At 48.6% G+C, this 26,758-nt stretch overlaps 1 protein-coding gene across 5 annotated transcripts in view; it reads left to right on the top strand.

The window, feature by feature from the left end:
- TRERF1 (transcriptional regulating factor 1) overlaps window positions 1–26,758 on the top strand; it is a 153,698-nt gene that overhangs the window by 100,127 nt on the left and 26,813 nt on the right. For 2 of the 5 annotated variants that reach the window (XM_060247366.1, XM_060247361.1), the window contains exons 3-6: window positions 17,356–17,405; window positions 20,873–21,029; window positions 21,662–21,910; window positions 24,354–24,720. In XM_060247366.1, the coding sequence (XP_060103349.1) occupies window positions 17,356–17,405; window positions 20,873–21,029; window positions 21,662–21,910; window positions 24,354–24,720 (823 nt within the window). The remainder of the gene's footprint in view (window positions 1–17,355; window positions 17,406–20,872; window positions 21,030–21,661; window positions 21,911–24,353; window positions 24,721–26,758) is intronic. The other 3 variants (XM_060247370.1, XM_060247374.1, XM_060247377.1) reach the window with 3 other exon arrangements.

Below are 26,758 nucleotides of genomic sequence, written 5' to 3'. Positions count from 1 at the left end.
TCAAAAGCCACCTTTTGGAGTCTTCTCTGCGCCCTGTAATGCCCCATGACTCTGAGTCTCATACCTCACCACCTTCCCTAACTGCTGAAAGGGACGTGGTTCGATCGGCAGTTTCCGTGGCATCGTCTCCCAGCTAGGTTTGTGCAAAAAAAAAAATTCGGATTTACACGGATTCAGAAATACACAGGGCCAAAAAATTCGGAATACTGTGTATTTCCGAATACCGGTAATCAAAATAGCCGCATATACAGTAGATGCACGGCGATTTCCTAATATATAGCCCCATTATACCCTATGGCCATTGAAATCGATGGCAAAATAGGGCATATTGGAAGCGGCCTGGAGGGGGTTTGAGGGAGAGCCCCCAAATTTGCAGGGGACTCACCCCTACAAACCCCCCAAGTCCCAAAAAGATTGGGCCATGGGGTCCCATTCTAGGGGCACCCAAAGAGGGTGCCCCTATCCCACCATTATACCCTATGGGCCATTGAAATCAATGGCAACATAGGGCATAATTAGAGGCTACTGTGAGGCAGGGGGTTTGAGGGAGAGCCCCCAAAACTGCAGAGAGCTCGCAGGGGACGCTCCCCTACAAAACCCCCAAGTCCCAAAAAGATTGGGCCAGGGGGTCCCTGTCTTTGGGCTCTCCAAAAGGCCCATTGCCACCAATGCTGGGGAAAGCCCAACTAGCCACTTCCTCCACTATAATTGTTGTGGGGAAAGTGGCTCTGGCCAGAAGGGGGTTTGAGGGAGAGGCCCCAAAACTGTAGGGCAGCTTCAGGGGACTCCCCCGCATACAACCCCCCTGGCCCAAAAAGACTGCACCCATCTATGGGCACCCCAAAAGGAACACTGTTCCCAATGGTGAGAAAAAACCAATTAGAGCCACTTCCCCCACTGTAATTGTCGTGGGAAAAGTGGCTCTGGGGAACAGGGGATTTTGAGGAGACCCCCCCCCCCAAACTGCTGTGCAGCTTCAGGGCACTGTCCCACACAAAACCCACAAGGCCAAAAAAAAAAAATTGGACCAGGTGGTCCAGTTTCTGGGGCACCCAAAGCCAAACCTAACTTCACACCAGAGAATCTCCATAGGACCCAAATGCACTACATCCATCTATCTACTCTATGAATCCTGCTGGCCTGGAACCAATATAAACCCAGTTGCCAATGTCACTGCGACACTGTAATGTACTCAGTGACGAGACGTGTTGAAGGCAACATACTTTATTAGCGGGTACATCACAAGAGGGAGAATGGCGGGCTGGATCCCAATTATATACATGCCCCGGAACAACCCTCCGTGAGGCCAGGTCCAATCCTGGTCAGTTAAACTTCCCGCCACAGATCTTGATTGGCGGTGCATATTAGCGAGCTACATCCGGGGACCAGTGGGGTTCCACTGGTCGCCTCTGTAGCGTGCGCTGTGCTGTACATAGGGATTAGAATGCAGGACATAACACTCCTCCCCCCCTAGTTCAGGACACATAGTCTTTCAAGTACGCCAGTGCCCAGCGTTCCCTGGTCAACCTCCTCGGGATTGCTTGGGGAGTCGGTGCGGCCGCTGCGGCTGGCGGGGCAGCGGTTTCCCCTGATAAGGTGTTGCTGGACACTGACTGGCCGTCGCTTGTTGCTCGTCCGGAGACTCTTCTCTGGTGTGGTCGCTTCCGCTGCTGTGGTGCTCTTCCGCCCGTGCAGTCGGCACGGCCGGCATTGGCAGGGTATTTTCCGGGGGTGTTGCTGTCAGTTCTTCCCCGCTTCCTCTGGCAAAGTGCGACGGCGCAACTGATCGATATGCCTCCTGAGACCTGGCCCCCCTCTGTCAAGATCTCGTATGAGCGGGACCCGGTCACGCGCAGCACCCGGGCGGCTAACCACTCCAGGCCGCTTGCGAAGTTCTTAGCATACACCGGGTCCCCTGGGAAGAACCCCCTGGCGGCTTCCCTGGTTTCGGGGGAACTGCGGAGGTCAGTGGCCCAGTCGGGATGGAGCCGATCTAACCTCGTGATCAATTTCCTCCCCATTAGTAATTCGGCAGGTCTTGACCTGGTGACGGGGTTGGGGGTGATTCAGTAGTCAAATAAGAAGGCTGCCAGGCGGTGGTCCCAGTCGCCCTGTACAATATGCCCCAGGGCCTCTTTGGTGGTGCGCAACATGCGCTCAGCCTGGCCATTGGTGGCCGGATGGAAGGGGGTGGACCTGTGTTGAATGAGATATCTATTCAAGAAATCCCGGAATTCCCGGGAAGTGAAAGCGGTCCCATTGTCTGTGACGAGGGTATTGGGGATTCCGTGTGTGCAAAAGACCCTTCGCAAGGCTCGGACCGCTGCTGCTGTGGAGGTGAAGGCTACGGGGATCACCTCTAACCACTTGGTGTATGCATCAACCAAGATGAAGAATATCTGGCACTGGTATAGCCCCGCAAAATCTAAGTGAAGCCGGGACCACGGCCTCCTGTTGGACTCCCAGCGGTGGACGGGGGGGCTAGGCGGATCGGGTCGGGACTTTTGGCAGGGTTGGCACCTTCTCACCTACCCCTCTATCTCGTCATCCATACCCGGCCACCATACGTAACTGCGTGCCAGGGCTTTCATCCACACTATCCCCGGGTGTGTTTCGTGTAAAGCCTCTAACACTTGCTTCCGCAGTGAGGGGGGGGACCACCACCCTGCTACCCCAGAGTATGCACCCCTTGTGTGTGGACATCTCATCTCTGCGCGATGCGAACGCCCTGAATTCTTGGTTCAGCTTGCCCTCGGGCCATCCCCTTCCCACCCAGTCCAAAACACGTGCGAGTAGACGGTCCCTCCCCGTGGCCCGAGCCACCTCAGCGGCGTAGAGGGGCCACTCGGGCAGAGTCTCCATAAGCATCACATGGTGGGCAAGGGCGGGATCTGGGATAATGACAGGCGGCTGAGGGCGTCAGCGTGTCCCATGGCCTTGCCCGGGCGGTGAACCAGGGCGTATGTATACGAGTTTAGGAACTGGTTCCACCTCAGGACTTGCTGTGATACAATTTGCGGGGTCTGGCGGTCTGGGGCGAGGAGGCCCAGGAGTGGCTTGTGATCCGTGGCGATCGTGAAGCGCCTACCATACAGGTATTCGTTGAATTTATGCACACCCGCCACAATCGCCAAGGCCTCCTTGTCGATCTTAGCGTAGTTGCGCTCTGTGGGAGTCAGGGTCCTTGACTAATATGCCACAGGAACCTCCTGTCTGGAAGTTGGTGCCCCAGGACTGCGCCCACCCCGTACGAGGAAGCATCGCACGCCAAAATCAATGGTAGGGCTTCATCAAAATGGTGGAGCACCGCATTGGAAACAAGGAGGTCTTTGACTGCCTGAAAAGCTTCCCTCAGACCCACGGGGCGTGTTTATCAAGCAGCCTGTGGAGGGGTTCCGCAATGGCCGCTTTGTTGGGCAAAAACGAATTGTAAAAATTTAATAATCCCAAGAAACTTTGTAGCTCCGCCTTGCACATGGGGGGCGGGGCGTGGACTATCCCCCTGGTCTTGTCCTCTGTCGGGTGGATTCCCTCGGCATCTACCACAAACCCCAAGAACTCCACCCTCGGCACCCCTAGTGAACACTTTTCCTTTTTTACTTTCAGGCCCGCCGTCTGGAAGCGGCGGAGCACCTCTCTCAGGCGGCTGCTGAACTCCTCCGCGTCCGGGGCCGTGATCAGAACGTCGTCAAAGAACGGTTGCACTCTGGGGATCCCTTTGAGAAGAGAGTCCATTATGCTCTGAAAGATCCCCGGAGCTACACTAGCCCCAAATTGCAACCGCCGCACCCGAAAAGCTCCCCTGTGGGTCACAATAGTTTGAACCTCTGCTGTCTTGGCATCTACTTGGAGTTGCTGGGACGCCTGGGACAGGTCTAGTTTTCCAAAAACCCTTGGAACCCACTAGGGCCGCCAGGACATGGCTGACCACTGGGACGGGGTATGGGTTGTCCTGTAGCGCTTTATTGATAGTGCACTTGTAGTCAGCGCATATTCGCATATCCCCGTTCGGCTTCACTGGGGTGACTATGGGTGTTTCCCAGGCAGCATAGGATACCGGTTCCAGCACTCCCTGGGCCATGAGTCGGTCCAGCTCCGTTTCTATTTTAGGTTTTAGAGCGAATGGAACTCACCTGGCCTTCAGTCTTATCAGTCTAACAAGGGGATCGAGAGGTAAGGTGATGGGCAGCCCCTTGTAACTCCCCAGGGTCCCATCAAAAACTTCGGGGAATTCCCGGCACACGTTCTCGAAGTTATTCATTTGCATCTGCTGCACCCCCACTAATTGAATACTTAGCGGTCTAAACCAGGCCAGCCCCAGTAATGTGGTGAGCTGGCGCTTAACCACTAGAATGTCCAGTGGCCCCCTGAAGTTCTTCCTCTCTACCTGTACTGTGGCCCAGCCCAAAATGTGCACGGGGTTTTTCTGAAAGTCCCGCAGTATAAAATCAGCCAGTCTCAATTGGAGCCGGCGACGGGTGCACAGTTTTCTTAGGGTCTCCTCTGAAATTATAGATATGGAGGAGCCCGAGTCCACCTCCATTTTGCATGGAGCGGCCTTGATTAGGACCGACAGTCTAACTTTGTCGGGGGCGGTGAGGGGCAGGTTCATTACCTGCAGGCTGGTCGATGCTGTTGTGTGAGCATCGGTCGAGTCATGGTGAGCGGCCTGGCGTCTGCGAGTTGCCTTGGCCCGGCAAGCCCGCGCTATGTTTCCCACCTTCCCGCAGTTCCTGCAGTCCATGTTGCGATAGGGGCAGTCCCGTCTCTCGTGGGGGTCGCCACAGCTGGCACACTTGCTGTTGGTCGGTCTCTCTGTGGCTTGTTGCCACATGGGGGCTCTCGAGCCCATTCCTTGTTGGCGGCGGAGCTGGAAGTCCTCTTCGTCCTCTGGGTCACCGGACTCCATCTCTTCCTGGTGGACTTCTCCTCGCGGGTTGTTGTATGCTTTGGTGGTTCTTTCAAACGCGGTTGCTTCGTTGAAAGCTTGTTGAAGGGTGAGCTCCTCCTTTGTGAAGAGCTTTTGCTGCAGCCTTTAGTCTCGGAGGCCCCATATGAATTGGTCTCTCAAGGCTTCCTCCTGCTTGTCAAAACTGCAGTTCCCTGCGATCTGGCGGAGAGCGGCCAGGTAGACGGCAGCCATTTCTCCGGGCCCTTGATCTCTCTTGTGGAAGAGGAATCGGCGGGCGATGATGGAAGGCTGGGGCAAGAAATGCCCGGTGAGGAGTCTGACGATCTCCCCATACGTTCTCTCGGTGAGCTTCGCCGGGGCCGAGAGACCTCTGGCGATCTCGAAGGTGGCCTCCCCGCAGACGCTCAGGAGTACGTCCCTCGTGCAGCTGTCGTTGGTAATCATATTTGCGCATAGGTAGCATTCAACCCGCTCCGTGTAGGTCTCCCACCTCTCGGGGTCGAACTCAGCAAGATGGCCCGTCGTTACACTCGGGTTCGCCATGGCGGCGGCGGGCACTTCTGTCTCTTGCGGCTCCGTGCCTTGCTCGTCTCCAGCCAGGTCAGTGACTTCCTGCTTGGGGAGTCCTCCTAGCTAGATCCCATTCTCGTCGCCAGTGTAATGTACTCAGTGACGAGATGTGTTGAAGGCAACATACTTTATTAGTGGGTACATCACAAGAGAGGGAGAGTGGCAGGCCGGGTCCCGATTACATACATGCCCCGGAACAATCCTCCGTGAGGCCAGGTCCAATCCTGGTCAGTTAAACTTCGCGCCACAGATCTTGATTGGTGGTGCGTATTAGTGAGCTACATCCGGGGACCAGTGGGGTTCCACTGGTCGCCTCTGTAGCGTGCGCTGTGCTGTACATAGGGATTAGAATGCAGAACATATCACACACAAAACACAATCTGCTCAAGGTCTGCTCTGCAGCAAGCCCAGATGCCAGCTCTCCAGTCCTGCCCCAAACAACACGGGGAGAGCTGGCCAAGCACAACAAGAATGCTGGTTCTGGGTCTCTCACCCAGATGCCGGCTTCCCTGCCACAGAATGTGCAATCTACAGATGCCAGCTTTCCAGCCCTGCCCCAAACAACGTGAGGAGAGCTGGCCAAGCACAACAAGCATGCTGGTTCTGGGTCTCGCATCCAGATGCCAGCTTCCCTGCCACAGAACACACAATCTACAGATGCCAGCTCTCCAGCCCTGCCCCAAACAAGACAACTCTCAAACAAGAGAAGTGCTGGACCACACCTAGCTCCACATCATGCTGTTTCTGACACAAAGCAAGAAGCATTTAGACTTACCTTGAATGATGGATTGTTGGCTGGTCCAGGCTCTTTTACGTTACCCAAGGTGCACCACGAGGAGGCGAGCCAGAGTTGCACCCCAAATGAGGAAGATCGCTGGGAGGGCCACAGATTGTGTGAGAGGAAGGCAACCAGCAACACAGCAGCTATCACTGTCCCATTAGAGAGACTTCAGCATTGGTATGGCTGCTGGCTGCCTGTCATCATCACTGGCGCACTCCCTCTTTCTTCTTCCTGCCACTGAAAAAAAAACACTGGGTTATCCTGGCTGGGCCTGTGGGTGCTGTCGGTTACAGCTGGGGGCTGCAATGGCCCTTTCAGTATTATTAGGCATGTGTGGATGCGGACTGGGGAAATTTGGATTGTTTTGCAGATTTTAAACCAGCATTCACTTTTGATTTGGGGATGGATGGGGGGTGCGGGGAGAGTGCACTGCCAATCAATTTGTGAGTGAGTTTTTGGACTGTCTTTGGACTCTAGTGTATGTTTAGTGGGAGAGCGTTTTACAACCACCTTCCAAGTGCAGGCCAAGAGAGGATGCAGGCTCAAGTAGGTGCTCATTTCATTCACTCTCAAAGTCTATGTTCAGGGAGCCAAACAGAGGCAAGTTGACCTTCAGGAAGACCAACTGCTCAGCTGTCCAGGGTTGCAGGCGATTGCAATGTGGGCAGACAATGTCGCCCATATGCAAAAAGACGCGCTCGCTCTGCACGCTCGTCGGTGGGCATGAGAGGAACGCCTTGGCCACGGAGGAGAGGGCCGGCCAGACCTTTGTGACCCAGTAGTCCAAAGGAGACATTTCCTGCGACTTGTTGGGCTCCGAAACATAGTCCCTCATCATTGCAGCACCCGTCTCCGCTCCCAGAGGGGCCAATGAGCCTCCTGATGAGTGTCATCTCAGACTCTTCGTGGCATGAGTCTGGCAGGAAACAATGCCTAGCCGGGGAGGTTGGGGATGAACAGCAGTGGAAGTGGCAGATGAGCTGCTTCCACCCCTCTTCTCCTCAGTTACCGGCACTGGGCCCCCCCTGACTCTGCAATGCTCAACCTTCTGGGAGAGCTCGTGTCGCCAGCCATCGAGCTCGTTGGCCTGCTCGGCGACTGTGCCCTTAAGGCGCGGGTCTAACATAGTCGCCATCATGTAGACCTTATCCTGGGTGAAAGTCTGAAAGTGGGCCTCAAGCCCTTCCTGCAGCCTAACAACCAGGGCGTGCACCACTGGAAGAACATCTGCACGGCCTTGAGCTGGCACTAGAAACAAGGCCAGGTCCTCACGGGCCATGTGGACATGGGGACAACCAGTGCGATGCTCGCCGTGTCAGACGAGAGCATTTCTGTGTGGGTCTTGAAGGGCAAAAGAACCTCCACACTCTGAGAAATGACCACCCAATCCTCTTGGGTGAGACAGTTCCCATCCCAAAAGACCCTCGTCTCTGATACAAAGGCATCCAGGGCTGCTCTCTGCTCCAACATGCGCTCCAGCATGGCACAGGTGGAGTTCCAGCGTGTGCTGACGTCACCGATCAGGCGGTGCCCTGGCACGCCTGTCAGTGTCTGTTTCTCACGCAGCAGATACAAGTCCGTATTGCTGCGTGAGAAGTGACCCGTGATGTGCCGATACTTCTGGAGCAGAAGTTGGTACTCATGGGTCGCGGCTAGATACCGACGATCCTGGCTTTTTGTTTGGCCCAATGCATCCTTAACCACAAGGTGGAGAAGGTGGGCCACGCAAGGAAGGAGTTGTAGGCCCTGATGCTGGACAGCTGCCTTGATGTTGGAGCCACCATCAGTCACCACGAAGCCCGTGGCGATGTCCCCGCTGCCTACCCAGCCCTTTAACTGCTGTGAGAGAATGGCTGTGAGAGTGTCTGCCATGTGTGGCGTGTTGACAGCTTCGGTGTGCAGCAAGGCCTAGCGATAGCCGGCCTGGTGGCCCTGACCCTATCTGCCACTACTGCCAGTGCCACCCCCACCCTGCAGCTCTCTGGGTTGCCACCAATGCGCAGTCAGGGAGAGATACCCCTCGAACACATGTTGGGAGCTCCAGATATCTGAGGTGAAATGAACAGTCCCCCCGGCAGCCCAGGACAAATGCGCCTTCACCACAGATCTGGTTGCCCTGAAAACAGCTGGCACAATGGTTCTGCTAATGGTGGTTCTAGCAGGAACTTTGTACCAGGGCGCCAGGTACTCGAGCAACCCTAGCACCCCAGGATTCTCGACCACTGGAAATGGAAGCCCATGGGCGATCGACCTGGCAAGATTCCAGGCAATCACCCTCCTGCCATACCTGATTCCCCCTCTTGGCACACAGGTGCCACCCCCACCAAACATCTCAGACAGAGATGGCTGGTGTCCCTGCACTGCCATGGAACTCTCTTGGAGAGCTCTGGAGGTAGTCACGATGGGACAGACCTCCTGGCTGGGTGGTGTTGGCCGCTTGGGCACCCCAGCACCAGCCTGCTTCTCCCCCTTAAGAAGCACCACTGGGTGATGCTTCCTCAGGTGGTTCCGCATCCTCCCCAGAGTCAGGTGGGCAGGGTCCCGCTCACGACTGATTCGGGCCCTGCACAGTTGGCACTGCGCATAACGTGGATCCTCCATAAGTTGGAAATGCTCCCAGACTTCGGAGATGTACAGATGCCCAAGCTGACTGGCAGCTTGGGTGTCCAAAGCCACCTCCTGTGAGGGGTGTGGGGCAGACACATCGTGTCTCGGGATGGTAGGAGGGGCTGGCTACCAGGGGGAAGTGGGTGGAGATGGAGGCACCTCGTGCATCTCTTCCCCCTGCACCCCATGCAGACTCCCCTCCTGGCCATCCCCTGAATGACTGCTGGTGCCCGAAGGAACCGAAGAAGTGGGCTGGTCCTCCTCAACCAGCTTCTCCTCTAGCTCCTGCACAACACTCTGCACCCTCCTTGGGGTGATCTTTTTGTACAGAAAACTGTCCCCAAAGCTCATCTCCAAGGAGGGCTGCTCTTGCTGCCCCTCCTCCGGCTGCTGAGGCCAAGCGACATCAGCTGGAGGAGAGACTGCCTGAGCAGCAGCCTCGATGAAGGGCCCAAGGCGGGGCTTCTTCTTCATCACACTCCAGCCAGAGGTCGGAGTGCTGGAAGGCGGCTGTGGAGTGGCCCTACGCACAGGTGGGGGGGAGACCTGGGTCCTCCCCCTTCCTCCACCCCTCTAGTCTTTTCCTTGGCCTTGCCCCCAGGGTCTCTCTTCTGCTGCCTGTCACTCATGTCACCCTTGGCCAGTCTCACACAACCTGAACTGAAAGTGGGTTTTTTTACAAACCTAACTCACTGCACTGTACCCTGAAGCAACAGGTGCCCTGACTTCTTTTTAAAAACCCTCCCACCAAAACTTGTTTGGTTTTTTTGGTCCCTAACCTGTCCTTCTTTGGGTTGGGGTAGTAGTCTGGTAAAGTTTAGGAGACTAGGTGATCCTGCCTTTACCTGGCTACAGTTTTTAAAAGGCTACCTTGAGATGAAGGCAATTCTTGTTATATCCTCCTAGTTAAACTTCTCCTAACTAGATCCTGGGACAAACCGGATTTCCTTGCAAACTAGAAATCAGGTGTCCACTATAACTTGAGAGAAGCTGTGGTTTACCCTATGGAAATCTAAGGATGCACCAGCTTTCAGTAGCTGAATGCAACATGCACTGCAACCCTAGTCTCTTTAAAAGGGAGCCTGATGTGTCCTAGTAGTCACTCTACCTTTTCTGAGAAACCTAAAATCTTTTTAAATCACCCCTATCTGGCCTAGTTGAATTGTGAAAGAAGATAAAGCCCTAAACTGGATTTTTTTTAAATTTCAAAAAAACACAATCCCTAAAAACACCCTTATTAGTGGGGCAGCCTATTTAGTGGCCCTAGTCTAACCGAAAGCACATTCAGACTCCAAAAATAACTCTATAAAAACATGAAAGTGACCCACCCCACACAGCTCACAAACAAACCCCCACACCAACCTGAGGTAATTTAAAAAACCCAAAATGTGACAGAAAGAAACTTAACTTTTAACCCCCCACCCACCCACCCACCCCCAAAAAAACCCTGAACCAGGAAAAGGGACAATGGAACAGGAGGATGCAAAACCCACAACAACAGTGAATAGATCCAAACAGATCACTGACAAAAGGCCAACAAAAACTTCAGGCCAAATCAGTCAACAACACCCCCCCAAAACCAGAACCAGGAAAAGGGACAATAGGACAGGAGGATGCAAAACCCAGAGCAAGAGTGAATAGATCCAAACAGATAACTGACAAAAGGCCAACAAACTCAACTGTTAAAAAAGTGACCTTTTCAACAATGAAAATTAGGCCAAACAGCCCCCCCACCAAAGAACCAGAACCAGAAGAGAAAAGGAACAACAGCAGCACAACACAGCAGCAACAAATCAAACACAGAATCCTCAGTAAAACAAACCTTGACTTTTAACAATACAGAAACTTTACCACCATCACCCCAAAAAATACCTTCACCCTAACCCCAAGAAATCCAAGTCACCCAAATCCAGGAAAAGTAAAAGGACACTGCACTTTTAAAAGTCCTCTCACTAAAGGACTTGTGTTGTGAGCCGCCCTGAGCCCGCCTCGGTGAGGTAGGGCAGGATATAAATAAAATAAAATAAATAAAAAATAAAGTAAGATATGGGCAAATTGGCAAAACTCCCCACCCCAGCAGAACCCCCCAACTCTAACCCCAAATAAGCTACCCAGTACTCACCCACCCAAATCTGGTAAGTAAAGGGACTCTGAGTCTTAAAAAGTCCTTTTACTAACTAAAATAAAAACAAGAACCCCAAGACTGTCTTACCTTAGAAGTCTTCTGTACTCCAGGCAAGTCAGGCAAGGCTGAGAGAGAGCAGCAGCAGCTGAGGCCAAGGGCCAGCACAGCACAATCTCTTTCACACACCAGCACAGCAGCAATGGAATGGAGCCCAGCCAGGCAGACTCCTTAAAACACTTCTCTGGCCCTACACAGAGCAGTTTCAAAAAATAGCACTGCTCTGTGATTGGCCAGAGAACAGTTTACTTGGATATCCAAGTAAACAAAAGAACAACAATGTTGCTGATGGCTGGGGGATTAGCCCAGCCATCAGCTACACAACAGCCCTGCAAAGCATGCATTTGCAATGCATTTTGCAAATGCATGCTTTGGATTGGCTGCTGGGGCTCCTCTCCCCCTCCCTCCCTGATCCCAGGGAGGCTATGGGAAAAGGCTTCCAAAGGCCCCTCCCTCCCTGATCCCAGGGAGGCTATGGGAAAGGGCTTCCAAAGGGAAAGGAGGCAAGCAGCTCCTGAGGCTGCAGAAGCTCCTTTCTCGCCTTTCCATTGACTTATGAATACTTCCGAATATATATTCGGAACTTTAATGGGCTGAAAATGGATTCGGAAGTATACAGTGCCGTATACTTTCGAATCGGGGTGATTCAGGGGTTTATTCGGTTTGGCCGAACCGAATGCACACCTCTACTCCCAGCAAGCATAAGTCCGGAAAACATACTAAGAAATCTAACAACTCCAAAATACTGCTCGGTCGTCTTCTAAACACCGCTCGGATTCATCCGCATCGAAATCTAAAGCAAAGACCGACCAGAGATCTTCGGATTTGAAAATTTCCAAGCAGACCATGACTTCGCACTCGGCTTCAGTTCCGACTTCACACTTGGCTCCTGCTTCAACCTCGACAGCAACGGCCTCGGCTGCGGTATCTTCTCCATCTACTGTGCCGGTCCTTCCAACGGAGCTCTCGGCTCCTGCCGATGTCATTACCGACATGCCTCTGCGATCCAACATCATTCGCATCCCATCACAATCGCCCTCTATCTACGGATCTTTGCCTGACGAAATCCTTGCCGCTGAGTCCATGGATCTGCCACCCTTTCGACCTCGAACACAGCAGACTAACTTCCTTGGATTTCATTCCTTTTGGTAGGTATCTGTGCCACGTACTTTAAGAATTCAGCTGTGTCTCCACTTTACCAAGAATCGTCAACTCAGGCTTACTATTAACGTCGTTCTCGATCCCCGATGCGCCAGTCACCACACAGAGACTTTGCCACCGAAGTCCATACCTACCCCCGATCTCCAAGCTGACACACGGATTGGTACTATTACAGCCCATCGAGGTCCAGATCACCCTCGCCTCTACGTCGGCACTGGCAACATTATAGACTCTCTAGATCACCTTCCTACGAGTTCCACCAGCATCGGTACCACTCTCGGTACCCTGAGGACTTATCTCCACGTAGACGCCGACGCTACACTCAGGATTCAAGGGGGCTGTCGCCGACGGCCTCAACTTCTGCAGTTCAACTAGCCCCATCTAAGCAACAACAGCTGGAACAACCTGGCCAACCTATCCTGCCAGATAAGAATGTTCCCCAGTCTTTGGACGACTGTCTAGCCACACCTATAGATGCCCTGAAGGACACTCCTGGGATTCTTCCCAGTCCGCAGTGTCTGCCTCCGCCTCTCCAATTTCCAACATTAACAAACCAGCCGATCTCTCACCGTCTGAGGGCTCCAAGGCATACTTAGACCTGATAACCAACATGGCTAATACCCTAAACATCAAACTTACCACTGATTTACCTAGAGTGTCGGATGTGGTCCATGACTTAGTCCACGTGGACCTACCTGCTGGTTCTTTTCTCCCGATGCTCCCTGTCCATCTTGAAGGTCTCAGAGAGGCTTGGGATAAACCTGCCTCAGTCCCTCCAACATCTAAATGAGTCGAATCACTGTACAAGATCCACGCTCCAGACTCTTAAGTTCCTCTTCAATCATCCTGCACCCCACTCCATGATTGTGCACTCCTCGTCCAAATCTAAACAGACCACACACCCGGTCCCACCTGAGAAGGAAGGGGGAAAGCTGGACATGCTGGGAAGAAAGATTTATTCTCTCACTATAGCTACCTCCAAAATTCACAACTATTTGGCATATTTTTCAGCTTATATTTTCAATTTAACTTCTCAATTGACCACACTAGTGCCCTCGCTACTTGATGCTGCGCAGAAGCAGGCCACTCAACTATTGCAAGAAATCTCCCATGTTAGCAAACAACAGATTAACATGGTTCGTCATGCTATTGCTTGTTCTTCCAGGAGCCTGGCCACATCCATCGCCTTACGCCGCCACGCCTGGCTTTGGTCCAGTTCACTGCAACAAGACATCAGTTTCAAGATCGAAGACCTACTGTTTGACGGTTAGGGCCTCTTCAATGCCACTACCAACAACATACTGACTACTATGAATGACAGCAGAAAAAGCGCTAGGAGACTGGGAGTCAATCAGTAGCAGACTCGCCAGCCTAACCGACATAGAGTTTGGAAACAGTTCTACTGCAAACATCCCCGCTCACAGAAACAGACCAATTACTGGAAACGCAAAGCTCCACCAGCTAAGCAACCTTTCCATCAGTGTCCTCGTTCACAGCCCACGAAAAAGACGACTCCTGCTTCAAAGCAATCTCTTTGACTCCCTTATAGTTTCTCCTCAACCCCCACCACAAGACTCGATCAGTGTCAAAAGACTGCTTCCGTTTTACCCCATATGGGAATCCATCACATCATGGGTCCTAGCAATAATCCGCAGGGGGAACACCATAGAGTTCGATTCTCTACCGAAGCTCCATTGATTTGTCTGCACCCCTCCATCTCCCCCACTTCAATCAGAGATCTGCTCCCTGCTCGACAAGGCAGCCATAGAACCAGTTCCACTTCAGTTCCATCGAACTGGGTTCTATTCCTGATACTTTCTAGTACCAAAGAGAGATGGAGGGCAACGTCCAATCCTGGACCTCTGCAAACTCAATCGTCATGTACAATACAAAAAATTCCGCATGATTACCCTGCAGTGTATCCTTCCATGGATCCCAAAAAAATCTTGGATGGCGTCAATAGACTTTTAAAATGCCTACTTCCATCTAACCATCAACCATCATCACAGAAAATTCCTGAGATTTGCCATCGGGGATCAACACTACCAGTTTCGCTCCCTTCCCTTTGGTCTCTCCACTGCACCAAAAGTTTTCACAAAGTGCATGGCGGTGATGGGGGCGGCACTTCACCAGCAGAAAATCTCCATATATCCGTACACAGACGACTGGCTCATTGTGGCCCAATCCAGGGAGCAACTCCTACAAGACATTTCTACCACCCTGACTCTTCTATCTTCACTGGGCCTTCAAGTCAACTTGACAAAATCCAATCTGACACCAACCCAGGACATCCAATTCATAGGTGCACGCCTGTCCACGATATCCCACAAGGCCTACCTTCCCATAGACAGAGTCTGCCGCATCCAGTCTCTGGCCTCTATGATCATGTCTCACCCTACCCAAACAGCGCCATCTTTCAACGCATGCTGGGACTCATGACCGCTACGACTTCTGTCCTGTATTTTGCGAGGCTCCACATGAGACCCCTGCAACTATGGTTTGTGCGAACTTTCCACCCGCATCGACAACACCAAATGACTTTGCTCACCGTTCCCCACCACGTTTTCATATCCCTTAAGTGGTGGAGAATAGAACACCATCTTTTGACAGGAACGCCCTTCATACGGACACCTCTGTCGGCCATTGTCACGACAGATGCCTCGAAGTGGGGTTGGGGAGCCCACTTTGGATCTCTGATGGTGCAGGGACAGTGGACAGACTACGAGAAGTCTCTACACATCAACTGCCTAGAACTCTTGGTGGTCCACTGAGCAGTCAAGTCTTTCCTACCGTCTCTTCGCGGTCTACATGTCCAGATCACCTCAGACAACATGGCCACTCTGTTTTATATCAACCGACGGGGGCACTGCATCCATCCGCCTTTGCAAATTTGCCTTATCCCTCTGGCATTGGAGCATTGCTCACAACATATTCCTGACAGCTGTACACCTGCTGGGAATCCAGAATGTTCAAGCAGACATGCTAAACCGGCACCTCGTGAACAATCACGAATGGGCCCTCAACCGCACCTACCTTCAAGTAGTCTTCAGGAGCTTCGGGGTTCCAGCCATAGATGTCTTTGCCTCTCCGACCAACGCACAATGCCCATGCTTTTACACTCGGGGCCCTTCGTCCCCACAATCTCCAGGAGATGCCTTTTTCCACTCGTGGTCGGGACCACTCCATTACTTATTCCCTCCGATTCCATTAATAACCAGAACTCTACAGAAAATCCAACTGGATCAGACCAATTGTATCCTCATCACTCCCTGGTGGCCTCGTCAGCCATGGTTCACCACCCTTCTACTTCTATCACACAATGTGTTCCATCATTTCCCTCCAGCTCGAGACTTAATCTCCCAACAAGAGGGGAAAGCCCTGCACCACGATCTAGCTCTTTTGTGACCGACTGACTGGAAAATCAGTTTCTAGATCCCCCCCCCCCGAAGTCTGACGGGTTCTACTCAACTCCAGTAAACAGTCTACTAGGAAATCCTATTCCCAAAAGTGGAAGCCTTTTTCAGTATACGCTGCTCAGCACAACTTCCTGAATCATCCTCTATAGCTCTTGTCGTACACTCTGTCTCTATCGGACTCCGGTCTGGGCTATTCTTCCTTGAAAGTTCACTTGGCCTCTGTTTCAGCTCTTCAGGCACACATTGATGGATGCACTGTCTTCTCTCATTCTGCAACAAAAGCCTTCCTAAAGGGCATTTTACATCTTTGACCCCCAGTTCGTCAACTACAACCGACATTGAGCCTGTCTCTTGTTCTGAGCCAGTTGATGCAACCTCCCTTTGAATCAGTGGCATCCATTCCACTGTATCTCGTCATGGAAGACGGCATTACTGGTGGCACTTACATCCGGCAGGAGAACCAGTGACATTTGTGCCTTCAGGACAGACCACCCATACACTGTGTTTCACCATGACAGAATAGTGCTACGTCCAGATCCTGCTTTTGTGCCAAAGGTGGTTTCCCCTTACCACCTAGGGAAGTCGACTACACTTCCTTCCTTCTTTCAAAATCCTAGTGATGCCGGACAAAAAACTCTACATAATCTTGACGTAGGTAGAGCCCTCGCGTTCTATATCGATAGGACACGATCCTTCCATAAGGACTCTAGACTTTTTGTAGCCTACGGGACACATAAAAAAGGGCGCAAAATCTCAACTCAGAGATTTTCAAAATGGGTTGCCTTATGTTACCAGCTGGCTAAACAACCCTTACCTGAAAACTTGCAAGCTCGTTCTACTGAAGCCGTTTCCACGTCATCAACCTTCTGCAGAAGCGTATCAGTGGAGGACATCTGTGCCGCTGCGGTCTGGTCCTCTCCATCTATGTTTGCTACGCACTACACCCTGGACATTCGTTGACGGCATGACGTTTCCTTAGGGCAGGCTGTACATTCCATTTTCGACTGACGTCTTCAGATCGATGCCCTGTAAGTACAATATCTCATGTCATTTTATATGCATGTTTAATACGGGTTTTTTTCTCCCTTGAACCAGCACCCACCAACCATGAACTTCAGCTTACCAGTCACCCATGTGTGGTACTGCACAGAGACCACGATGAAGATAAACAGGTTGTTTACCTGTAACTGATGATCTTTGAGTGGTCAACTGTGCAGTCACACACTCCTGTCCAGCCTTCCCCGCTGCTGATTTACTCTAAAATTTTTCTCTATACAGCGGCTAAAAGAAACTGAGTGGGTGGAGCGACTTCCCCTCATTCCAGGCATGCGCAGTGGATGCCTGCTCCCTAGACCGAGAGGGAATGCGTGCCAAAATAAAACGCCTGAGGCTAGCTTTGAATTCTCCGAGGTCGGGTTCGTTTCCAGGTGGAAAACCCATGTGTGTGATTACACAGATGACAACTCGAAGATCATCAGTTACAGGTAAACAACCCGTTTCTGTGTCCCAGACAAAAGTCTATTTACCCCATAGAATTGAATGGCAGTGAATGAGAGCTGATCTGTTGCCTATCTGCATTGTATAATCCTTTCATCTGAGTATCTGTGTTCTGGAGGCTTGTATGATGTGTGACTGTGAGAGAGTGACTGAAACTATTATGTATATGTATGTAGATAATTTTTCAATAAGCTGACGTACCAGTGTTTCCCCTTTCTTTCCATAACAGCAGATCCAGCTATCTGAGAGCACACTTGAATCAGTGTCACCTGAACAAAGGTATATTTATGGTGAACTACATATGTGTTCTAATGGATTCTTTTAAAGAAATTGTCCTGCATGGGTGGCTTCTTTGCAGTTCAACATGGGAATCTGCCTATGCACAGGCCAGAGTTGAAACTTCTGGAACTTTGGTGTTCCATCCTCATCCACTGCCCCAATAGATTTAGTAGCAGTTGCCTCAGTTGAACTGTGAAGCAAGTGCTTTGTCTGCTCAGTTCCTTTTTTACAGTCCCAAAGCAAAGCTCTTTGGGGTTAGAACATTTCAGCCTTTTGTCTTCAGTATTTTGCCACCACACTTTTATCTCTTAATTCTTTCTCTTTGTCTAACCTTTTGATCAGTTCAGGAGCTTATTGCCACAGTTGTTATTAATATAGATTAGTGGGTTTATTTTATTTATATAGTTAGTCAGTTTATTTCCTTGTTTCTGGCTGAGACTCAAGACTTGCAGAATTTAAAAGCAATGCAACCCCCCCCCCCCAATAAAAGTATGACACTGAGTAATGGACTGGTTTTTTAAAATGCTTAAAAGTGTAGTAATCCAGGCTTAAAGTTCAGTAATCCAGGTTTAAAAGTGTAATACATACAACTACAGGGCTGTGAAGGGTTAATTCTTCACAAAGTCAGAGAACCTTGAGTGATGGGTTGCTCCAGGCAATCATAGAGTTGGAAGGGGCCATCTAGTCCAACCCCGTGCTCAATGCAAGATCAGCTGGAAATAGCCCTGACAGAAAAAGGGATTAGTGCTGACAGTCAGATTTCAATTCAGCATTAGCTGACAGCAGTTTGAACACAGACAGAGAACTGGGGGAGACTTTGGCAAGGAAGTGGGTAGCAGAGAAGACTCCCATTCAGGCTGAGGGAAACTGAATAGATCCAGGGTTTTTTCCCCTGGAGGAATGCAGTGGAACTGAGTTCCAGAACCTCTTTGTGGGGGGAAAAATAGCAAAACATGTTTAAAAGTTCATGAGGGGCACCCATGTGTTCCTTCCTTCCTTCCTTCCTTCCTTCCTTCCTTCCTTCCTTCCTTCCTTCCTTCCTTCCTTCCTTCCTTCCTTCCTTCCTTCCTTCCTTCCTTCCTTCCTTCCTTCCTTCCTTTCTTCCTTCCTTCCTTCCTTCCTTCCTTCCTTCCTTCCTTCCTTCCTTCCTTCCTTCCTTCCTCCCGCCCTCTCCACGAATGGACTCAGGGTGGCATCTAAAAAAGTGGCATCTAAAAACAAGTACAGCATTACGGACACAGCATTACAAAACATTAAACATAAAATACTGTGGTGCTATACTTCAATATAAAACAGGTGAGTTTTTCAAAGAGTTCTTTCAGCATTTCCCTCTTAAGAGTTCTGGCACCTCTTTTTCCAGGGAGGGAAAAAGCCCTGGATCTATTCAGTTTCTATCTAAACATAACTTGGATAGATCTTCTAGAGAGAGAAGAAGATTCTTTACCCAGTCAAACAGGGAAAGATATCTCTGAGGAGTATGGAATTCCCTGGTCTGGTGTGATTAGAAACTGCCTGTAGAGACCTTAAACATAGTGAACAACTAAAGAATAGTGTTGGTGTTCTAAGAGGAAGGGGTTTGGGTACTGGAAAGAGGGTGCCAGCCTTCTGGGCACCAAAAGAGTCAGCGATTACTCAAGTAAAGTGTACTCAAAGAAACAATGACTGGGTGGTATTTTTAGAACCCAGTTACCCAGTTCCAGCAGGAAAGTAGGAGGTTCATCCTTTCATGTAGCATCAGGTGGGTTTCCAGTATCTAATCTAGGAGTGTTTTCTCCTGCTAGGTAGCCAAGGCTAGACTCGCTAGACCTCTGGATGTGTCAGCTACTCTTCCTAAATGGTCCATCCAATAATTTACTAAACCTTCTTGCCAGCTGTAGCATGGAGTTTCATGACACAGACAATTCCATTCTAGATACAGGACATGGATTTTAGGAAGTGTCACTGCGGAGTGCTTCTCAGTTTGATAGTTGCAAGACATTTTCTGTGGCAAGGCAGAATTGCTGCTGTCAACAGAAGAGATTTTACCATGTTTTCACAGTGAACCAATGTTATCTGGAGACCAATACACTTTGTGACCTGTACCACTTTTATTTTTCTACTGGCACATATTTTATTCAGATCTTTTCAGGAGTCCTTCAAACTCTTGACCACACTGTCAGTGGTCTTGATGTTTCTTCTTAGCGAACAGATGGTGTGCACTTCCCAGGAAAGGCCTCATTCTGCTTTTTCTCTTGAACAGTAATGGACACAGCACACACAGCACTCTGGGGATCAGGAATGCATTGTTACTGCAGGATGACCAACCACTGACAAGCCAGTGAGCCACTTTTCCACGTCACACTCAATGGAGTCTCAATCATTTTCACCACAGTGACAAAGTTCAGTAATCCATATTAAGAAAGAACATATGACATTAAAGCTTTACATAAACATATAGAAAATGGATCAGGCACACTCTCTTGGGAAGCTCACCTGCTTTGGCAGTGATGTCTTGTTCATGACATTTTCCTACTGGCCACACATGTTGCAAGACAGAGCATAACTTGGCAGACATTCTAAGTAGAGCAGGGCCGCTGCACATCCATGGCTCTTAATAGTGCAGTCCTAAACACAGTTACACTACCTCCTTCCATTGACTTCAGTGGACTTAAGAAGTATGTAGCTGCTTAACACTGTACTGTAAATGACTTTGTAGCCCTGTACCTCTGCCAAACCTGAAAGAAATCTTCTTTGTTAGTATTTTGAGGAAAAGTAGAGGTGTGAAGGCCTGGGAGGAAAAACCCTGGAAAAATACAGGGGCAAATGGGGAGGGGAAGCCCTCCTGTGAAGTAATTTCTCTTTGGAAATAAATGAACTGCTTTTTAAGACAAGGTTTTAACCACTTTGTGTAATAGATTTTTTAGATCATGCGAATTCCCATAAATACTGCACATACATATTTTCCAGGATATGTTCATAGATGAAATATGACTGATCTTGTCCACAATTAATATTTTTCAATATAATAAATATGAGGTTGCAGCCTTCAAGGGGTTTTTTTGGTCTGGGCTTGTTTTAACCTTTTGAAAAGCACTGATGTGAAAAGCAGCCCTGTTTTTAAGTAGATATTTATGCTTTGTGGCTGATACATGTTTTATGATTGAAGACTTGACTCAAAACAAAATCACCTGGAAATGTATTTCAATATAGCTTACTGCTGGATAAGTGGACTTTGGACTCCTCAATGTTGGATTCTTATACACATCAAAAATAATTTGATTTTAAAGCAACATGTTCAGCACATACAGGGAAAAATCGGTGATGGGATTAATTTTCAAGTATATTTGCTGCATTCAAGCACATCAAAATTAGCTACTGAGAGAGACTTGATTTGGTGGTGTGTTAACGAACTGTTACATGTAGCAGCGTTACAAAGTAATTTTGAGCATTTTTATCAAAATAGTATCTTCATTTGCTGTCTCTTACAGTAACACTGGCCACAATCAAGAAACATATGCAGAGAAATCTGAAACAAAGAGTAAACTAATGTGCACTGTGTGCTTGAAGGAGTTTAAGAGTTTACCAGCCCTAAATGGCCACATGAGGTCTCATGGAGGGGTACGGGCATCTCCCATCTTCAAACAGGTTGGAACTTTTTTGATACTTGGCTGTCACCCTTTCCTGCTGAAGTTCACTGCTTGCTTTGCTTTGCTATTAAAACAGAGTGCCATAATTCCTGAGCTCACCTTGCAGTTGTCAAAGTAGTGTCTTTCTCTAGCTTTGTTTCAAGTGTGTTAATTTTTCCTCAGTGGAAAGATATTGATGTGATATCACAACGACTTAAGAGTTTTGCTTAAGCTTTTGGCTGGCCTTCAGGTGAAAGAGGTTCCTCACTCTGAACACGCATGTGTGGGCCCTTATTATTTAGTCTTTTAAAAAAAATTGAACTGTGCTCTAAATCCAGTAGTACTGTTTGCTTTGGTGTGGGAAGTCATCTTATTTGTCCTGAGGAATTTTTGCCCACGATTGAAGTACCTTTTTACATTATATTTACAACAGCAGAAAAGGTGTTCAGTCGGTTGCAGCAAAAACCACAGAGACTGACGTATTTATTGTATCATCGAACAAAGTGGATCTAGTTTACAAAAGTTTCTGCCATAGTAATGCGTTACTCTTTAAAGAACCACAAGACGCTTTGTTGTTTGTGCCACATTTAATACTCTATACATCAGGGGCCATCTGTGGTTGAGGCTGAAAGCCTTTAATTGTCTGCACAGGAGGAAGGAGAGAACCCATCAGAGCAGCCGCCGCCGCAGCCGCCCTCCGAGGTGGATAGCCTTGTACCCATCGTCATGCCTGTTTCTGTCCCAGTAAAGCTCCTGTCTCCTGATCCCAGCTGGCAGGCCACTGACAGCAGTGCCACAGTCAAAGATAAGCCTGTCTCAGATGATGAGATGCCTGTTCTTGTGAGGATGACTTACTCGCCACCACGTTCCCCTAAAGCAGCCAGCCCATGCCCGTCTTCTGTGAGTGTTCTCTTGCCACTAACGATGCCAAGGGCACCTAATAAATCCCTTTGCATTTTTAATGTTCTTATTAAATGTTTTTTCTTTGGAAATGCAGAATCATCCAGGTTATACTTCCAGGTCATGCAGAAGTATTGTATTCTTTTATTATTATTATTATTATTGTTATGAACATATGAAGCCGCCTTATACTGAATCAGACCCTCGGTCCATCGAAGTCAGTATTGTCTACTCAGACTAACAGCAGCTCTCCAGGGTCTCAAGCTAAGGTTTTTCATGCCTATTTGCCAGGACCCTTTTTAGTTGGAGATGCTGGGGATTGAACCTGGGACCTTCTGCTTACCAAGCAGATGCTCAACCACTGAGCCACCATTCTTCCCCATTATTATTACTATTATTATTATTATTAAATGCCTGGCTATTCCTAAGCAGACTCTAAACAAAAACAAAGGGATTTATTGCCTGCCAGTGTCACCTGTTTATTTGTGCTTGTTTGTTTTATTGTTGCTGCTTAAACCAGTTCATTTTCTCCTTGAGAAATTGGAGAGGAATACATTTTCCCCTCCACTATTTTCTACCTTAGGTAAATAAGCTTTATCCACTAATAATTATGAAAGCAATGCACCCTGATAGGTGCTGTGAAAGTTTTATTTAGCCACTGCAGTCTACTCATTTTCCCTATGTGTGAACCTTGGCCATATTTTAATTATGGAGTCTTACATCCAAGTGTACCATGTCTTGGTGAGTGTCAGAGGCCCAACATTATTTTTGCTACACCCATTTTCTGAAGTTTGCTCTCCATGTGAATCTCATTTCTATCTCATGGGCTATCCAGATTGTCAGGGTGGAGAAGAACATGAGCCAAACAGACAAAGGCAATCAGATTTTTCATAAGAAAACAATTGGGGAGTAACAGGAAAGTACATAGGCAAGTAATAAACATCTCAGTGATGGCCTGTGTTCCTCTTTGGATAAAGCATGGATCCTAAGCCACTTTTCTGCTTGCATTCCTCTTCAGCAGTTGGAGAGGCAGTGCTCTGCTGTGGTGTTTGGCACACCTGCTTATGCAAGACCAATAAATTTAATCAGCTTAGAAGTGCCTAACACAATCCACAGCAGAGGACTGCTTCCACAACTAGATAAAAGGGCTAATAACAGAAAAAGTTCTTAGGGTCTAGGTGTATGCCAGCAGTTACCAGTGATTAATGGACACTTGAACTGGTCCATTTACAGCATGCCAGTCTTATTTTGTAGTGCCAGACAGGTCCCTTTTTCAGGGTAAAATGCCTGGGTATGTGTCAAAAGTATCACAATGAAGATGAGCATAGCCATCTGACAGTGTTGCCCTTTGTTTCACCAAGGGTTGGTTTGGTCATATACATTCATCACTTAATGGTTCCCATATCAAGTGATAAGATTGTTCCTTATGGTGTAATGTTCAAGCCCACTTTGATCGTTTTACCCAATTTGGAACATTTAGGGGCTGTTCAGACGCACAGTTTTATCAGTTGTCGCTGCTGTTTCATACCGGATTAAAAGTGGCTGATCAGACAGCAACATCTGCCTCCCTATGACTTGTAGTAGCCCCCCCCCCCTCCTTCTCAGAACCAGAGTATTTTGTTACCTGCTGCTTTGCGGTGTTTTTTTAGTTCTCCGGTTTCACCTTGTAGTTTCCCCATCTGGATTGTTCTGGACCAACCTCCGGATGTCTGAACACTGTCCCAGAGCAAAAGGAGCCTCAGACATCCAGTTTACGGTCGCCATTTTTTTTACTACTTAGTGATATGCGCATAACTGCATAACCACATAATGTTTTAACCTATGTGCATGTGCACATATGCGCATAAAAGTGGAGGGAAAAAGAACTGCATGGTGCCGTCGTGTGGACGGAAGAAGACAGTTTCACCACGGAGTGATTCAAATTGCAGTATGGCAGTTTGATTGATAATATCTGGAACAAAGATATTCGGAACGGAACCGGGTCAGTTTAACACGGGCCTGAGTTTCTTAGTTAAGATACAAGTGCAGGAATGCTCTTGTTGAAAACTGACTGCATTTCCTGAGAGGATACCACAAATTACTGTGATACGCTGTTCTTATTACTGGGGAGTGGAGGTTTCGATCTCCACCTGACTGTGAATTTTACATGGATCCTTGACAAATCCATTGTTATCCAGACTAATTACCTCATTTGGTTGTTGTGAACGTAACTATAAAAATACTGTGTGCACCCCTGCAAAAAAAAAAAGTGGTGGTGGGAGGTGCTACAGAAAAGATACCAAAAATTAGTGGATCTTGTTCTCTGAAAACAAGGCTATACCTGTGTTTCAGAGGCTTGTTAGTTATGGTATGGGTTGGGGCTAGTGTATGATGGTGTAACAGGTATGTAATCCAGCACATTATAGCTAAAATGGTTTCAATGCTTCAATAATTTTCCATTCAGGATCCCAGTAGGAAAAATCACCAAAACATTACCAACTCTGAAGAGACCTTCAAACCTTCACAAGACAAGAGAAAATACCGCCATAGACCTGAGCCACTCTTCATCCCACCTCCTTCCTTCAACTTCAGTGTCATGCATTCAGGCGCTACCCTGTATCAAAGCCAGCTTCGCTCTCCTCGCATCCTGGGTGACCATCTTGATAGGACTCATGAACTCCTGCCTTACACCCCCCCTCCTATGCTCAGCCCAGTACGTCAAGGATCTGGTCTCTTCAGCAGTGTTATCACCTCCTCTCATGGGGCATCCCACCCCCAGCTACCACTCACTCCTCTGACACCCACTCCCCGTGTACTTCTCTGCCGATCTAGTAAGTATTCTTTGTTCTCTTATTACCATGGTAGATCTTATAAACATATTTTTTCACCATTATCTGTTTATGATTATTTATTTATTTTGTTGGATTTATGAACCATCTTTTCCCTGCAAGCAGGGCTCAGGGCAGTTTACAACAGAATACATATAACAAATAAATGAAATTAAAACCTACATTTAAAAAGTCCCCATTGCAGGATGGCAAAAAAATTGTCATTTCAGAGCCTCTTGGGGATTCTTCAGGTATTGGGAGAGAGTGCAAGAGTGCCAGGCTGTACGGTGTCCTCAACCAAATGCCTGTTGGAACATCGCTGCTTCACGTGCCCTGTGGAGAGGTAGTGGATCCCTCGGGGCATGGATGTTCTCTGTCAGAGAGTTCCACTAGGTGGGGGCAAGGATTGAAAAAACTCTGGCCCTAATTGAGGACATCAGGATATCTTTCAGACCAGGGGCCACCAGTAAGTTCTTGTTCCCTGAGTGCAGTGCTCTTCCAGGGGCATATCACGAGAAGCGGTCCCAAAAGTATGTAGGTCCCTGACTGCTGTGGGCTTTGTGCTTGATCCGGTGCTCCACTGTAAGCCAGTGCAGCTTGCTCAACACAGGTTGAATATGTTCCCTCCAGGGAGCCCACACACAGCAGCATTCTGGATCAGCTGGAGCTTCCAGGTCAGGCACAAGGATAGGCCCACACAGAATTATATTAGTCTATCTTGGAGGAGGCCATTGCTTGGATTACTGTAGCTAGGTTGGGGTGGAACAGAGAGGGAACCAGTTGCCTAACCTGGCACAGTTGGGAAAATGCCAGCTTGGCGAACTTCATGACCCTGTCTATGGAGGCCTCTAGGGTCATGCCTAGATTCCTTGTGGTTGATGCTAGTGTCAAGGGCTGGGAGTTGCCTCCCTTCCATACTTTACAGTGTCAGTTCAGATTGCTTAGTGAACATTTAGCTTTCTGATCTCTTCTTTTGGCAGTGTTTTTGTATTAGCAGTCAGGTGTCAAACTCACTTCTTACAAGGGCTGGATCTGACATATCATTTTATTGGGCTGGGCCCTGTGTGCCATAAAATGTCATTCATGATACTGGAGACATAACTTTATAAAGATGATTTCAGATGCTGAATTTCAATAGCAAGCTTGATTGGATTAGGTATGATATGCATAGGAATGGTATGGAGATATCAGCATTGGTGATGAGACAGTAAATCTAGGTCTCAATTCAGTCCAGGAGGATTCAGTCCAGGAAAATGCAGAGAATAATGAACATAAGTCTGACATTAGAAACCACAACATTCAGCGGTGGTACATTTTAAGCTTCTAGGACATTTAGTTCCTGACAAAAGTTGCTGTTGAAATTTCAAAGGGAGACCTATCTATTTCTAGATAGACTGCTACAACTGATAATGAAGCTCAAGAAAATTCATCCTCCTTAACTGAATTGAGACCTAGATTTCTTCTCTCATTACCAATGCCTACTGTTTTCATTTGCATCTGAAATCATGCCACAACCAAGATATAAGGACCAATGGACTCACATTCTCGCTATATCTGAAGAAGTGAGCAGTGACTCACAAAAGCCATAAATCTTTTAGACATTAAGGGGCTACTGAACTCTTGCTCCATTCCACAAATAGATTGCAAGCTGCACTGTTAGGTTTCTTTTGTTTTTTCATCTATTAGAACTGGAAGGGAGGATCTCTCCAACTGAAAAACGTGTAGATTTCAGACTGGGCAAAACCCACTTAGTGTTCATGTTGATAGTGAAACAGTTAAAAAAGCAAAGGGAGGGGGGACGTAATATAAACAAAGGCAGCCAGTTAGGTAGAAGGGGAGAGAGGGAGACATGTTGGAACCATGTATGTATTTTTAAATGCTTTGTTATTTAACTTGTTCATAAATGATTTAGAGTTGGGAGTAAGCAGTGAAGTGGCCAAGTTTGCGGATGACACTAAATTGTTCAGGGTGGTGAGAACCAGAGAGGATTGTGAGGAACTCCAAAGGGATCTGTTGAGGCTGGGTGAGTGGGCATCAACGT

This window comes from Heteronotia binoei, chromosome 1, assembly GCF_032191835.1.
Source record: "Heteronotia binoei isolate CCM8104 ecotype False Entrance Well chromosome 1, APGP_CSIRO_Hbin_v1, whole genome shotgun sequence".
In the NCBI taxonomy this organism is placed as follows: domain Eukaryota; kingdom Metazoa; phylum Chordata; class Lepidosauria; order Squamata; family Gekkonidae; genus Heteronotia; species Heteronotia binoei.
This window is presented reverse-complemented; position numbering and strand designations above follow the sequence as displayed.